This window comes from Daktulosphaira vitifoliae, unplaced genomic scaffold (assembly GCF_025091365.1).
Source record: "Daktulosphaira vitifoliae isolate Bord-2020 unplaced genomic scaffold, ASM2509136v1 Scaffold_2, whole genome shotgun sequence".
Taxonomy (NCBI): Eukaryota; Metazoa; Arthropoda; class Insecta; order Hemiptera; family Phylloxeridae; genus Daktulosphaira; species Daktulosphaira vitifoliae.
Genome location: NW_026099573.1, coordinates 41272858 through 41286419, shown reverse-complemented (window position 1 = coordinate 41286419; position 13562 = coordinate 41272858). Strand labels below are relative to the sequence as shown.

General features: G+C 25.4%; 2 protein-coding genes across 5 annotated transcripts in view; both read left to right on the top strand.

The window, feature by feature from the left end:
* LOC126899375 (leucine-rich repeats and immunoglobulin-like domains protein 2) overlaps window positions 1-13562 on the top strand; it is a gene marked incomplete at its 5' end in the record, with an annotated part of 42147 nt that overhangs the window by 24391 nt on the left and 4194 nt on the right. The gene's annotated exons all lie outside the window — the stretch shown is intronic.
* LOC126899350 (hemicentin-1-like) lies at window positions 3389-11935 on the top strand. 4 transcript variants are annotated; one of them, XM_050674209.1, is made up of 12 exons: window positions 3389-3670; window positions 5982-6104; window positions 6176-6425; window positions 6502-6731; window positions 6924-7289; window positions 9200-9350; window positions 9496-9668; window positions 10653-10725; window positions 10806-10947; window positions 11009-11130; window positions 11552-11698; window positions 11796-11935. In XM_050674209.1, the coding sequence occupies exons 2-12, from the start codon at window positions 6096-6098 to the stop codon at window positions 11933-11935; spliced, it is 1803 nt and encodes a 600-aa protein (XP_050530166.1). In that variant the 5' UTR covers window positions 3389-3670; window positions 5982-6095. The 4 variants fall into 4 exon arrangements, with proteins under 4 accessions (XP_050530166.1, XP_050530165.1, XP_050530169.1 ...); XM_050674208.1 differs by having other exon boundaries at window positions 5957-6104; XM_050674211.1 differs by lacking the exon at window positions 3389-3670 and adding an exon at window positions 5645-5877 and having other exon boundaries at window positions 5957-6104.

Here is a 13562-nt window from a genome sequence, read left to right as displayed (position 1 = left end):
GACAAATATTAGATAAAAATTTTATATTTATTTTGTAGTTAAATTATTTTTAACAATAATATTTTTTTGATAGTAGTACAATTTATTATAAAAATACAATAAGGTAATATAATTATAAATTATTTTTTGTGGTACTCTCTATTTATATCAGTTTATAGTTAAAATTTAATAATAAATAGGCAACATATCTATATATTACTAACTATTTGTGTTGATACTTTTTTCAATCAACTTTTTACACTTTTTTAAGTTTTGTTCAGTTTAATGTTAAGTATAAAAATTGGATTGGCCTGTTTTCTACTGAAAGCCCTTTTATTTAATTGAAATGTTTGCCTTTTTTTTTACAGATCTGAAACTATATTAAATATTTTTTAACTACACCTTAGCCAGTTGTATATGAGAATATTGAAACTAGAGTCAATAACCATACAGGGACTTACATGGCATCAATAATTGAAAGGATTGTGAATGAAGTTGGACCAGAAAAAGTAATTTATGTTGTTTCTGATAATGCTAAAAATATGGTAAAAGCTTGGGATGTATTTATGAGTAACAATTCTTCTTCACAAATTTCATTTTTTTGTTCTGCTAGTCACATTCTAAATCTTCTTTGTAGAGATATTGTTAATCTCCCTACATTTAAGGAAATACAAAATTCAACAAGAAGTGTAATTAAACATTTTAAATACTCTCACTAATCAATTCATTGCTAAAAAACTTCCAGAATGTTGGAATGAAGGATAAAGACTTGAAAAACACTCCTATATCTTTGAAATTACTAATAGCCACACATTGTGGATCAGAATCAATGAGTTTGGAAAGCTTATTAAAAAATTAACAATATCTAAAGCAGGTAACAATGTCAGACAAAGCCAAAATTGTATTAAGTAAAGAATCAACCAAAAGTATATTAGACCACACAATATTTTGGGTGCATGTTGAGACTGTCTACAGTCTTTTAAAGCCGCTGTCTATTTTAACTATTTTTTACTATTTTAAAAACTGAAAAATGTAATGTATCAACAGTTGTAATAGCATTTAATAATATTCAAAATGTTATTCAAGAACAANAGACTGGATTACTATTTTAAAAACTGAAAAATGTAATGTATCAACAGTTGTAATAGCATTTAATAATATTCAAAATGTTATTCAAGAACAAATTCAAAATTTCAACTGTAATAAAAATGAAAGAGTGTTTATTATTACAGAAATTAGAAAATAAAATACAAATGTTTCACAAAGATGATTTTTTAAAGAACAATGAAAGTATTGATGCTGTAGAATTTATATGTAACTTAGCAGAACATTTGCAACTCAATATTCCAGATATCATGTCTGAACTTGCTGAATATCGTTCAAATAGTGGGCTATGGTCTTAGGCATTTGTTTGGGATAGTATAAAGACTCGTAGCGATGGAATACAACTAGGATATTTATTCTTGAGTTAAAATTTCAATCATTGCAATTGCTATATTAGAATGCTCCCCCACATCTGAATCGACAGAATGCAGTTTTTCAACGTATGGTCTTGTTTATACAGCTCAAAGAAACAGATTAACAAATGATCGAGCATCTAAACTAATGTACATTAAACATAATTTAAAAATTGAAAAAGATTTGAAGGTTAAAAATATTAAAAATTTAAATGGTAACTGTGATGATCAACATTATAATAAATTCACTGATTTCAATTCTCATGATGAAAATATAGGAAGGTGGTTTAAGTATATGTGATTCCATTTCAGATAACGGGAATGAAACAGATGGACTATTTGATGATGTCATGGCATATACAAATTTAAATTATAAAATACTTATAAAAATTATAAATTTAATTTAAATAATTATAAAAATTAATTCTTAGGACTCTGTGATACTAAAATTTATAAGTGATAAGGTAGAAGGTATTTTTTTTATAGTAACAAATGTTAATACAATTATAGATTTTAAGATTACTATAAGTTGCTACAATTAATTTTTTAGTAGTTTATTTAAAGGATAGAATTTTTTTTTTGATAAAAAGTGAGTTTTATTTTATTCATTATGTTATTAAAAATTTTAAGTTTTTAATGTGGTACAATTCCAATTGTGTATTTATACTTATTTAAAAGGGCAGAGTTCTCAGAACTTTAATATCATGGGTGGTTTCTGGTTACAAATTGGCTATAGTTGGTACTTAGTTAATACTAAATCATCCTCTATATAGGAATTCAGGATAGAGAAATATCTTAGTTCAGTATTTTAACTAATTACTCTCTGAACATTTTGTTTGTATCAATTTTGCTAAAGGCTTTTTCAGTAAGTACTCATTTATTTAATGAGTTTTATGAAAAATAATCTCTTTTAAGTTTATTTTTTCTCTAATTTTAAGGTTCCACAAGGTTTTATACAGTATTATACGTGTATTATACAACAAAAAATAAAATACCGTATTTTAACAACTCTAATTATGGGAAAAAATTTCGAAAGTGTTTATTCTTGTTATTAATAAATATATGTTATATATGTTCAAGTTTTATCAAATTACAATTTCTTAAGCACAGTTTACAGTTATCTTAATAAATGTGTATATAACTATACACGAACCTGTTAAATAACTACTTTGTATGTGTTGCATATACTTTATCAATATAATGATTAATTTCAATTGAAGTTATTTTTTAATAAATGCTTGTTATTAGTAATTAACGTATTAAGTTAATTAGTGGTATTAAACTACCTTATTTAGACAAATATTTGATCTTTTTAATGTACTAATCTTTATAGTAAAAATACGTTTCAATATTTAAAAATTATTTACTACTTAAAAAGAATATATGTGATACACAATTTAACTAATTTAAAATCACGTTATAAATTATATAAAATACTTTGCAAGTTATAGACATCGTAAAAATTCGTTGTGCATAACTAACTTCAAATAGTATTAACAATACCTTCGAATATTCTAAGGTATTGTAATACCTTATAATATAATATATAGAATCTATAATATTTGTACTTAAGTGTTAAACATAATTAACGAAATAATCTCCCTTTATATCCTATTTTACTATTCTTGTCTAAAGTATTATTTTTCTTATCATTTCATATAACAATAATTTTGATAGGTTGATTGAATAATGTTCATGGTATAAATAATTTTTTTTATGAGACTGAAATTTAATTTTAAATTTAAATAAACTGAATTCATTATAATTTTGAACTTCTATTTTTTTTAGAACACAAATTTTGAATTCATTAGTGATATGGCATAAAATTAATTTTTTTAAATGACTGATAGACACGAAATATAAAAATATGTCATAATATCGAAAAAATATTAAAAAATATGTGTTTTTAATGTTATATAAACACTATTTTTATAATCTATTTAGAACTAAATATTTGTACAAAACAAACATGACCTTTGAACTGAGTTGAGTATTAATTATTATGAGATGATCAATATTTATTTCATCGACCTTAATGATTACTATATTTATCTATTTAATCTATCGATTTATTGTTCTAAAGATTTGATTAGAACATTTTCTCTCAGGCCAGTGGTAACCAGTATGCACGTTCTAGTTGGAGGTATATCATCATTTTTTTTTTTTGTGAATTACACTTAGTTGTAGTGATGGTCGAAGAGGTTTAATAACCTTTAATTTTGAATAAAAGTCAAGTAAGTAAAAATATAAAGCTATTGAACTTGTAGATACTCTATAACTTCCTTTAATATTTAAGTACAAAAAGTTTTTACTTAAAATTAGCTAAAATTAAATTAAAGTTAGCTAAAAGTTATCCTTTATATGAATGGAGTATTTATTAATGTTATACTAAAATATTATAAAATAAATTAATAACATTATTAGTTCATATTAATTAATTTTGTTGAACTGCAGTGGTGCCGTATCTATTTTCTACAAAATTTAATAACTGACACTAGGTCCCCTTGATTGTTATTAAGCTAAAAACGGTTTAAGCTATTTTTTGGTGGATCATATAAAAAAATTCGGTAATTTATAAATTTTACTCTTAATAATACATATTATTAGTTTCGATCCGAAGCTGAGAACATATTAATTTTACCATGATGTGTTCATTTATTTATTCATAAATTATATCTAGTAGAAGACATTACCCTAAAAAATTGGAAAATTTTCTCTCGTTCCCCGTAAATGGTGAAAATCCTCTAAAAATTACAATTTTTAAAATCGGTAAATTTCGACATTATTTTTACTTTTTTTTTTAAATTGTCATAACTTATTGGAAAATGAACAAGTCAAAATAACTTTTTTTTTATATTGAAACCTTATGCATTTACCTTGTATTTGATAGAATATTTTTGAAAATATCATCCTGTACCTTTCTACATTAGGGGTTTCAAAATAGCAATTTTTTAATTAAATTCAACTTTTGAAAATATTCCGGGAATACTGCGTCTTTTAAACATAAATGAAATTAAAGCCTATTATACGTACCATAAATTAAAAAAAAAATTGTTTCAACGACTTATCTTCTACACGCAAACGGCTGCGGTAGTTAAAAAAATACTATTTTTGTGTTAAAATGTTCGATTTTAAATTTTCAACTTTAAATTGCAACTTTAACTATTCGAATAATGTATAGATCAACACAATTTTTTTTTTCTAAATACATTATAAATACTCCTTTCATTCAACATACTATTTTTTTAAATCGGGCAATTTCCCCTTATACAGGGTGGCGTTCTTAAAACATACCTATAAAAAGTAGAATTTTCTTAACTAAATTTTTGCAAATGTTCCAGAAATACTGCGTCCTTTAAATATATGTTAAATTAAAGCTTACAATAAGTACTATAAGTTAAAAAAAAAAAAATTTGTCCCGACACCTTTTGTAGTGAATCAAAAAGAGAATAATATTTGTAGTAACTTAATCTTCTATGTGCAAANACCTTTTGTAGTGAATCAAAAAGAGAATAATATTTGTAGTAACTTAATCTTCTATGTGCAAATGACCGTCAAAATTGAACAGAAATGTAAAAAATCGTATAAAAAATCAATGTTATTTTGGTGCTTAAAACTTCCATAACTTATTGATTAATAAACGAACCAAAGTATTTTTTTTTTATATTAAAACCTTATGCATTTCCCTTTTATTTGATATAATATTTTTGAAAATCTGATCTTTTACTTGCTCACAGAGGGTGGGTGATTCAAAATAGCAACTTTTTACAAAACTCAACTTTCAAAAATGTTCTGGAAACACTGCATTTTTAAAACATATGTCAAATTTAAGCTTATGTAATGTATTTTAAATTAAAAAAAAAAATTGTTTCGACGTCTTGTGCAAATAGCTATTGTAGTTACAAAATATGCTATTTTTGTGTTCAAATTTTATTTTTTTTTTGTTTATTTTAAAATACCTTATAAGGGTTTGCCATAGTAATGAGTTCCCCCATAAATATAAAATTTACATGAATCTAACTTACGTTAAATATAAATTTATACTTACTTTGATAATTTTATCTCTTTAAAGTTAAGAAAAAATTCTTTGAAAACTTGAAAATTTGTATAAAAAGTAGAATATTTTTAACTTAACTTTTGAAAATCTGCGTCTTTTAAATATATATTAAAATGAAGCTAATTTGATGTACTAGAAGTTCAAAAAAAAATAAATTTGTACTGATGACCTATTTTCTATGTACAAATGGCAGTTGAAGTAGAACAAAAAATAGGAGTTCATTTTGCTTTAGGAATAATCCATAAATTTCTTAAAATTAAACACTATCTACAGATTTGCATCGAAGCGTTTTTTATGATAGTGATTTTAATCACTGTTAAATATTATTTATACTTGTCCCACGACTACACTGTGCTACGGTTTTTGATATTCAACTTGAGTTAGGTAAATTCATTAACACTTTTTAATCCTAAAATTTGAATAGCTAAATAATTAAGTACGGTAGTTTTATATTAATTTCCAGATTCATTGTAATTCTTTTTTGTCAGATTTTATTAGGGGGGGGCATAGTTATATTTTTGCCCTCTTCGTATTTTGACCAAGGAGACATCTGCCCCCCTTTCCCCTGGTTCCGGCACCACTGCTGAACTGTAATTAATAAAATGTTTCTGGTAGTATACAATTTTGTAAATAATTTTCAAATTTCATACAATATATCACTAAGAATAAATTTTTGTTTAAGACTATGGCTGGAAGACATTGGCTTTTAGTGATTTTCCAAGTCATAAATTACATTTTAATATTAAAAGGCACGAAAATAATATCATCAGAGGATATATTCAGTAGTATGGCATTTGTGTTCGATACTACGGGTTCAATGTATGATGACTACAATCAGTTAAGATCTCATGCTGAAGATATAATGAGCTACGTTTTAAAAAGAAATGATTCTAATATTAGACATTTTGTGTTTGTTCCTTTTAACGACCCGGGTACTTATATAACAAATAACTGTTAAGTTCTTATTCAAATCATTTGAATTTATATTTAAATATTTATAATTTATAGTTGTAGGGCCTGTATCAGAAAGTTTTGTTCCTTCTGTAATTATGCATAAGATTAATAATATTGTTGTATCCGGAGGAGGTGACTGTCCAGAAAAAGGTGTAACAGGAGTAATTGAAGCATTGAAAGTCGTCAGACCTAATTCTTACATTTATGTATTTACCGATGCGTCAGTGAAAGACTTCGATAAAGTGCCCGAAGCATTAGATCTCATTCAAAGAAAACAAGTTCAAGTAATTAAATGTTTACCCAAAATAATTTAACTTGCATTATAATAGAAACGATTTTAAAAGTTTTACTCAAAGTTAATAAAGTTCTGGTTAACAATAATTACCAATTTACATTATGCATAAATTAATATTATAAATAATATAAATAAATATAAATAGCTGCATAATTTTCATTTATAATTTTTCATTGGACAGGTGATTGTTTTAAAAACGGGAGACAATTGTTTATCCGAGGATAGTAGTTACCATAGCATTGCGTCGATGGGATCGGGTAATGTATTTGATGTTCAAAAAAACGATGTTTCAAAAGTTTTAGATTTTGTTAAAATATCAATGGACACTAACCGCGTAAACATGCTGTCGGTAGATATACCAATTAGTCAATTAATACCATCACCACATAAACTCAATATTGATGACTCAGTAAAAAATTTAGTAGTTTCTGTGTCTGGTCAGACTCCAAACTTGGACGTAATAAATCCAGTGGGTAAAAAATTGGATGAATCTGATGGTTTAATGATTGATTTAGATTTGCCAAATGTTAAGATTGTTACAGTTATAGTAAGTATACAATTACGAGAAAAATAATAATTAATTTTTTAGTATTTCAAGTTGTTAATTTGAAAAATGTATTTATGTTTTTCAAATACACCAGCGCACACACAAAAAATAAAGTTGTCTGTACTTTTGACCGGACCCACCTGCCGACATGTATTTCGACCCGCTGATTCTGAATTGAAGTCCGTTTGGCCCGGTAACCCTCCAGATTTGAGTAAAATACAAAAAACCCAAAAAAGGCAAAAATTTGCGAAAAACTGCAGCCACAGCGATGAAAAAATTTTTGTGGACCCGGATCAAGAATGATTTTTATGTATATCAATTTACTGAACTTTAATTAGCACGTTGTGTCGTCAAAATTTGAAAAAATAGCGAAAAAACCAAAAAATTGCAATAAATCATGAAAAATCGAAAAAGATAAAAAAAATTGTTTGGATTCAGATGAGTATGATTTTTATGCACTGAATTTGAATCTCTCTCATCGTCTCGTTTATTCTTCCTGTAAAATTTGCATCCTGAAATAGAGTTCGAATTAGAGTCCATTAAAAATTCCTTATGATCTCTTGAACCTCCAACCAGGGCACCTCAACGTTGTGACGGTTGGCAACAGAGTCATCTGGTAGTCCCTGGATTAACGACGGTGTGCCGTCATGGCAGGTACAAGTGATTAGTATTTTACGATGCAGGGAACAGGAAACCCAGTATCGGCGTCTGATAAGGGTGAGAAAGCAGGCCTTGTCTTGTGAGAAACTCACCACAGACGTAACAAAATGAATCAGGACTTTTATTACAAAGATGAGAATTGCTTCTTGCAATGGTATACTCTCTAGTAGCTAAATTTCCCATTACTTAAGAGTTGCAGTCGCTTGATGACGACGCCTACGGGCTTACTTTTTCTGCTTTGTCAAGTCATTAAAAATCGTATTTAATAGATTTTTTCTTATATTTATAACTGAAATTTTCCCGATTTTTTTAAAATTTTAAAACGTTAATGGGTCAAGAAAACTTCTGATTCAAATTCAGTGGAACAAAATACATAAAAATCATATTCAATCTGAATCCAAACAATTTTTTTTATCTTTTTCGATTTTTCATGATTTATTGCAATTTTTTGGTTTTTTCGCTATTTTTTCAAATTTTGACGACACAACGTGCTAATTAAAGTTCAGTAAATTGATATACATAAAAATCATTCTTGATCCGGGTCCACAAAATTTTTTTTATCGCTGTGACTGTAGTTATTCGCAAATTTTTGCCTTTTTGGGGTTTTTTGTATTTTACTCAAATATGGAGGGTTACCGGGCCAAACGGACTTCAAATTCGGATTCAGCGGGTCGAAATACATGTTAGCAGGTGGGTCCGGTCAAAAGTACAGATAACTTTTTTTTTTGTGTGCCGGTGATATTGAAAAACCATATTAATTAGTTTTTGTAAATTCGAAATATGTGTTTACAATATATGTTATATTATAATATAATATTTGTTTCTAATAACCATATTATGGTTGATAAAACTAATTTTTTTAAAAAGTTTCAAATTTTCAATTATTATGTTATATATCGTTTTTAATAAATATTGTAATTAAAATTTCTTTATAATTCTATAAAATCAATTTATTTATCAATCTATTTATAAAATAAATGTTAATTTATAGAATTTGATGACGATTAAATAAAAGTATTTGATAACACTAATGATATGTAGACCTAAGCAAAAAAAAATTTCATAGTTGTTCTTAAATTAAGAATCTGCTTTAAATAAAATACATCACAATATTTTTATATAAAATAATTTAGAGTAAATATTTATGAAGTAGTTAATCCTGTTCATTCTTAAATAAATTATTTTAAATATTTCACATAAAATATACATATTATTATCAATACATAATTAAGTAATAATAAAATCATTAGGAACCAATGCCTGGTGAGTGGACAATTTTTGTGGCAAGTAAATCGGCACACGCAATTCGTGTTTGTGGAACAAGTACAAAAAATTTTGACTACGGATTTGCTATTACAAGGCCGGGTAGTATTACTCATACAAGTCATAGACCATTGAAAGGTAATTTAATTTGGTATCGCTATTAATAATTAGACATCTATATCATTGATAATTACAATAAAAATACTTCAATTCTACTCTTCATATTCAACTTATATTAAATTTAGTTAAATCTTACAAACACTAATTTTCATTTATTTTCTAGGTACTAACAATTACATATTAGTTAAATATGAGGATGTCCAGAAGTATTTATCTTGTGAGATTAAAGACTTACGCAGCGATGGAAAATTTGCAACACTTCCTATTTTTAACATCAGCAAAAATATGTTATTATGTGGTCCATTTATGCCAGGCAATAATCCTTTTTATGTTCAAGTGAATAAAAATTATAATAATGCTGTTAATATACTAAGAGAATATTTTATCGATAATCATAATATTTTAACAACGGATGAGCTATTAGGCTGATTTGTTTTTTAATAAAATTAAAATCTTGAGGGCAAAATTTAAATCTTATTATATAATAAAACATTAAAAAATTATCCAGTGCTGGATAATGTTAATATACTGGATAATAACAGTGAAGTTATTTAACAATGTCCTATTTTCAAAAATTATTTTTAAATTGAAATGGCTTGATGGCGTTATTTTGGGGAATTATTCACGAAGATGACGTATACGTGTCCGGGTACTCTTACCGGATTCAGTGGCCTCCCTGGACAGCCCTAAGGGCGTATAATGGCTTATACGGTGATATTGGTTTTCCTTTAATTTTTAAAATGCTTTATGTTACTAAATAAAAACATGGATTTATTTTTTATTCTTTTTAGAAAAATAACATAATTTAATATACAAATTATAGATTGTATTTATAGGTATAGTAAGTTTTTTAGTGTTAACTCACATTTTTTTCATGCATCGTATTTTAGTTTTCAATTGGGAAACATAATATAGTCGTATAGAATGTTATACTTGTAGAATTTTGAAATGTATAAAATATTTTAATAGGATTTTTTAAGTAGTCATAGCCTAATCTTGTCATTGGTTTTACTAAATAATTTAAAAAATCATATTTAAAATCAAGTGTCTCAAACTCTAAAAGTTTTAATCAAGATATTATATGCTTTTTTTTATAATTCAGATAATTTCTGTATTAAATAATTTCAATATATTTTATTTTTAAAATTAATTAATTAATTTTATATACGTTATTTTAATTTTTGAAAACATTCGTTTGATGACTCTTGATATTATAATTTAATGAGCATGACATAATAAATTTCGAATTGATATTGAAGGATTGTCAATATCACATTTCTTTATTTAAAAGTTGAATATTTTACTTAAATTTTGTTTTAGGTTTTTGGAAAAAATAATAATGGAAATTTTTTTAAACGAATAACAAAAACAAGTATAACACCAGATGATCCTGGTAAAATCTAAATTATTATGTAAATTTATAATTATAATGTAAGATAAAATTGAAATTGTTTTTTTTATTTTTGTCATTAGAAAAACCATATATAACTACTCCTAAAAGGGTTTTAGTTGTAGCAGGTGAAGAACTACGAATTATTTGCCGCATAGAATCTTTAGTTCCATTTAATGTAGCTTGGAATGTACTAAACGAACCTTCTCAATTTTGGAAATTTAAGTATGCAATACTAATTATATCATAGTTAATTGATTTTTAAACTAATTTTTTTTAATTGTAGCCAAAGTTCAGAAATAGAACTACTTGTATCTAATGTTACCTTAAACCATTCTGGTACTTACGATTGTAATGCAAATAATATCGCTGGTAGCTCAAATAGTTCAACTATCGTCGAAGTTGTGGGTAGTTATGCATGTTGTATTAATCAATCTAAGATATACAAATTGTTATGTATTTGATATATAATATTACATTGAATAAATTAAGAAATTAGGTTTAACTTATACCTAATTATACTTCTATTTAAATTAATTTTTATTAAAATTCTCTAGTTTTATAAAAAATGTTCGTTTTGATTATTTTTATAAGTAAATATTGATAAGCAGTAGTTGTAGTTGTTAATTAGTATTACACGTCATGAATGCTTCAATAGTTTTAATAAAATTATATTTGTTCGCTTTTAAATTAATAAAATTAAACCGTATAAGATTGACTTTTTTTATAATAAATTTAGTATTATAATTTTTATTATTTATCCATTTAGGCAGTTGTGCAAAAAAATTTAATCAAACAAAATATAATTTTTACTATGTTAAATTTATAGAGAGACCTATGATTGATGGAAGTTCTAACGATGAATCAATAGTTATATTTGAAGGTGAAGATTTTTCAACTGATTGCAAGGGGCATGGAATACCAGAACCATTTGTAGAATGGATTTTAAAAGGGACATATATACCGGCTCATAGTGGTATAGGATTTTTTTTATTATAAAAATTAGTCTTAATAATGAAATATTAAGAAAAATATATACTGTACATACAACTTTTTATAATATTAATTTCTAGATCATATTTTTGTCATAAATGGTACAAATAGATTAGTTATATATGACGCCACTTTTAACGAAAGTAATGATTACACTTGTCGAGTCTCCAACGAATATGGCATGTCTGAAAAACACTTCCGAGTTACAGTTCGTGGTTAGTAAAGATCATTGATTATTAATTTGAAATAATATTAGTAACAAGTAATTATTTCTTATTATAAAACTATAAATTGTTTGAAAATTATACTTAAAAAAAATATTGATGTCAGAAGGTTGATGATTTCGTGAATAGTTTTCCACTATTTTTGAATGAAAATAGAAAAAAATACAAATGTATAGCAATAACAATACTAAAATTTCACTACTTCTAATATATATGATTACATAAGTATAACTTATTCAATTACAGAGATACATATTACATTTTTTAATGTCCGATCGATAAATACGGAAGATGGTAATTTGTGCCATTTTATTACCTATAAAAAATATATTTTGCGCCCTATTTTAATTGTAATTAGCGTCATATTTTACATAGATATAAAAATAAATAAAATAATTTCAACTCTAATGGTATAATAATGTATTTGTTTAATTAAAAAAAAAAATTTTCATAAAAATATTATGTAAATATAAAATAAATTGAATATTAGTGAATTGGCCAGTATGATATTTTCGCTTAAAAAAACTAACTGAATTAAATAAAAGTTTTTATTGACTGAATTCTCAGATTATAATGAGTACATACGTGTTTATTAGGGTAGCCCTCAAAAATAGTTTGCGTAAGGATTTATAATGTTTCTTTCAAATAAATAAATAAAGTCTTGACGCAAAAATGACTATATTTAATATCGTCTTAAGTGTACAAACGACAACACGGGGTCGCGGTTAGTTTGATAAAAATTAATTAGACAAAAGAATCCTGAATTCTATATTGAATTTAGGGTTTCAAAAGAAGAAGTAGAAGTAATCTCTCTTAGAAAATCAGCTTTTTTTATATTATTTTTAATTACCTCCATCATAGGTTGCTGTCGTCAGCACTTTAAGTGATTTTCAGTTTATTGTATATATTTTAACATAACATGATAATTATTTTTAAGATAAAATGCATAGTATACAATAATTAATTTAGCTTGTATATACATATATAATAGCTAGTGTACAACAGTGTATATTAGGGTGGCCCTCAAAAATCGAATGTCTTTTTTTTTACGCTACCCCTTAATTTTTTTAATGGTCAAAAAAATGAGCTGTGCAAAATTTGGGACCGATCCGTTAAGGTTAACCCGTGCCCCCGGGCCTGTTAAGTTGAGTCGAAGAGTCAAATTTAATAGAAATAACTGATCTATGTCTCATAACTTTTTTTTTCTATTAACTTAGAATAATAAAAGTAAAACTCAAGTAAAGGAAATTTTACAAGAAATTTAAAAATAATAACTTCAATGTTGTTTTCTCAATAAATAGCCCACAAAAACACTACATACAGTAAAAAACATGTGAAAGTCTTAAAATACGTTATAACTGATTTTGTTGATTTTTAATTATTTATTTTCATTTTATTTTTTGGAAAACGCATATTCGTTTAAAAAAAGATTCTAGAAGTTTAATTTTTTATGCCAAGTACGATAATTATATTAGATTTATTATTTTATGGACAGTTAATTAATGATTAATTACAAATTTAACAAAATTGATTGTATTATTACATTTTGTCGTATCAATATATCAATTTTGGTTTACTGAATTACTTTAAGATAGTACCAATTATATTATTATTAAAGATAAG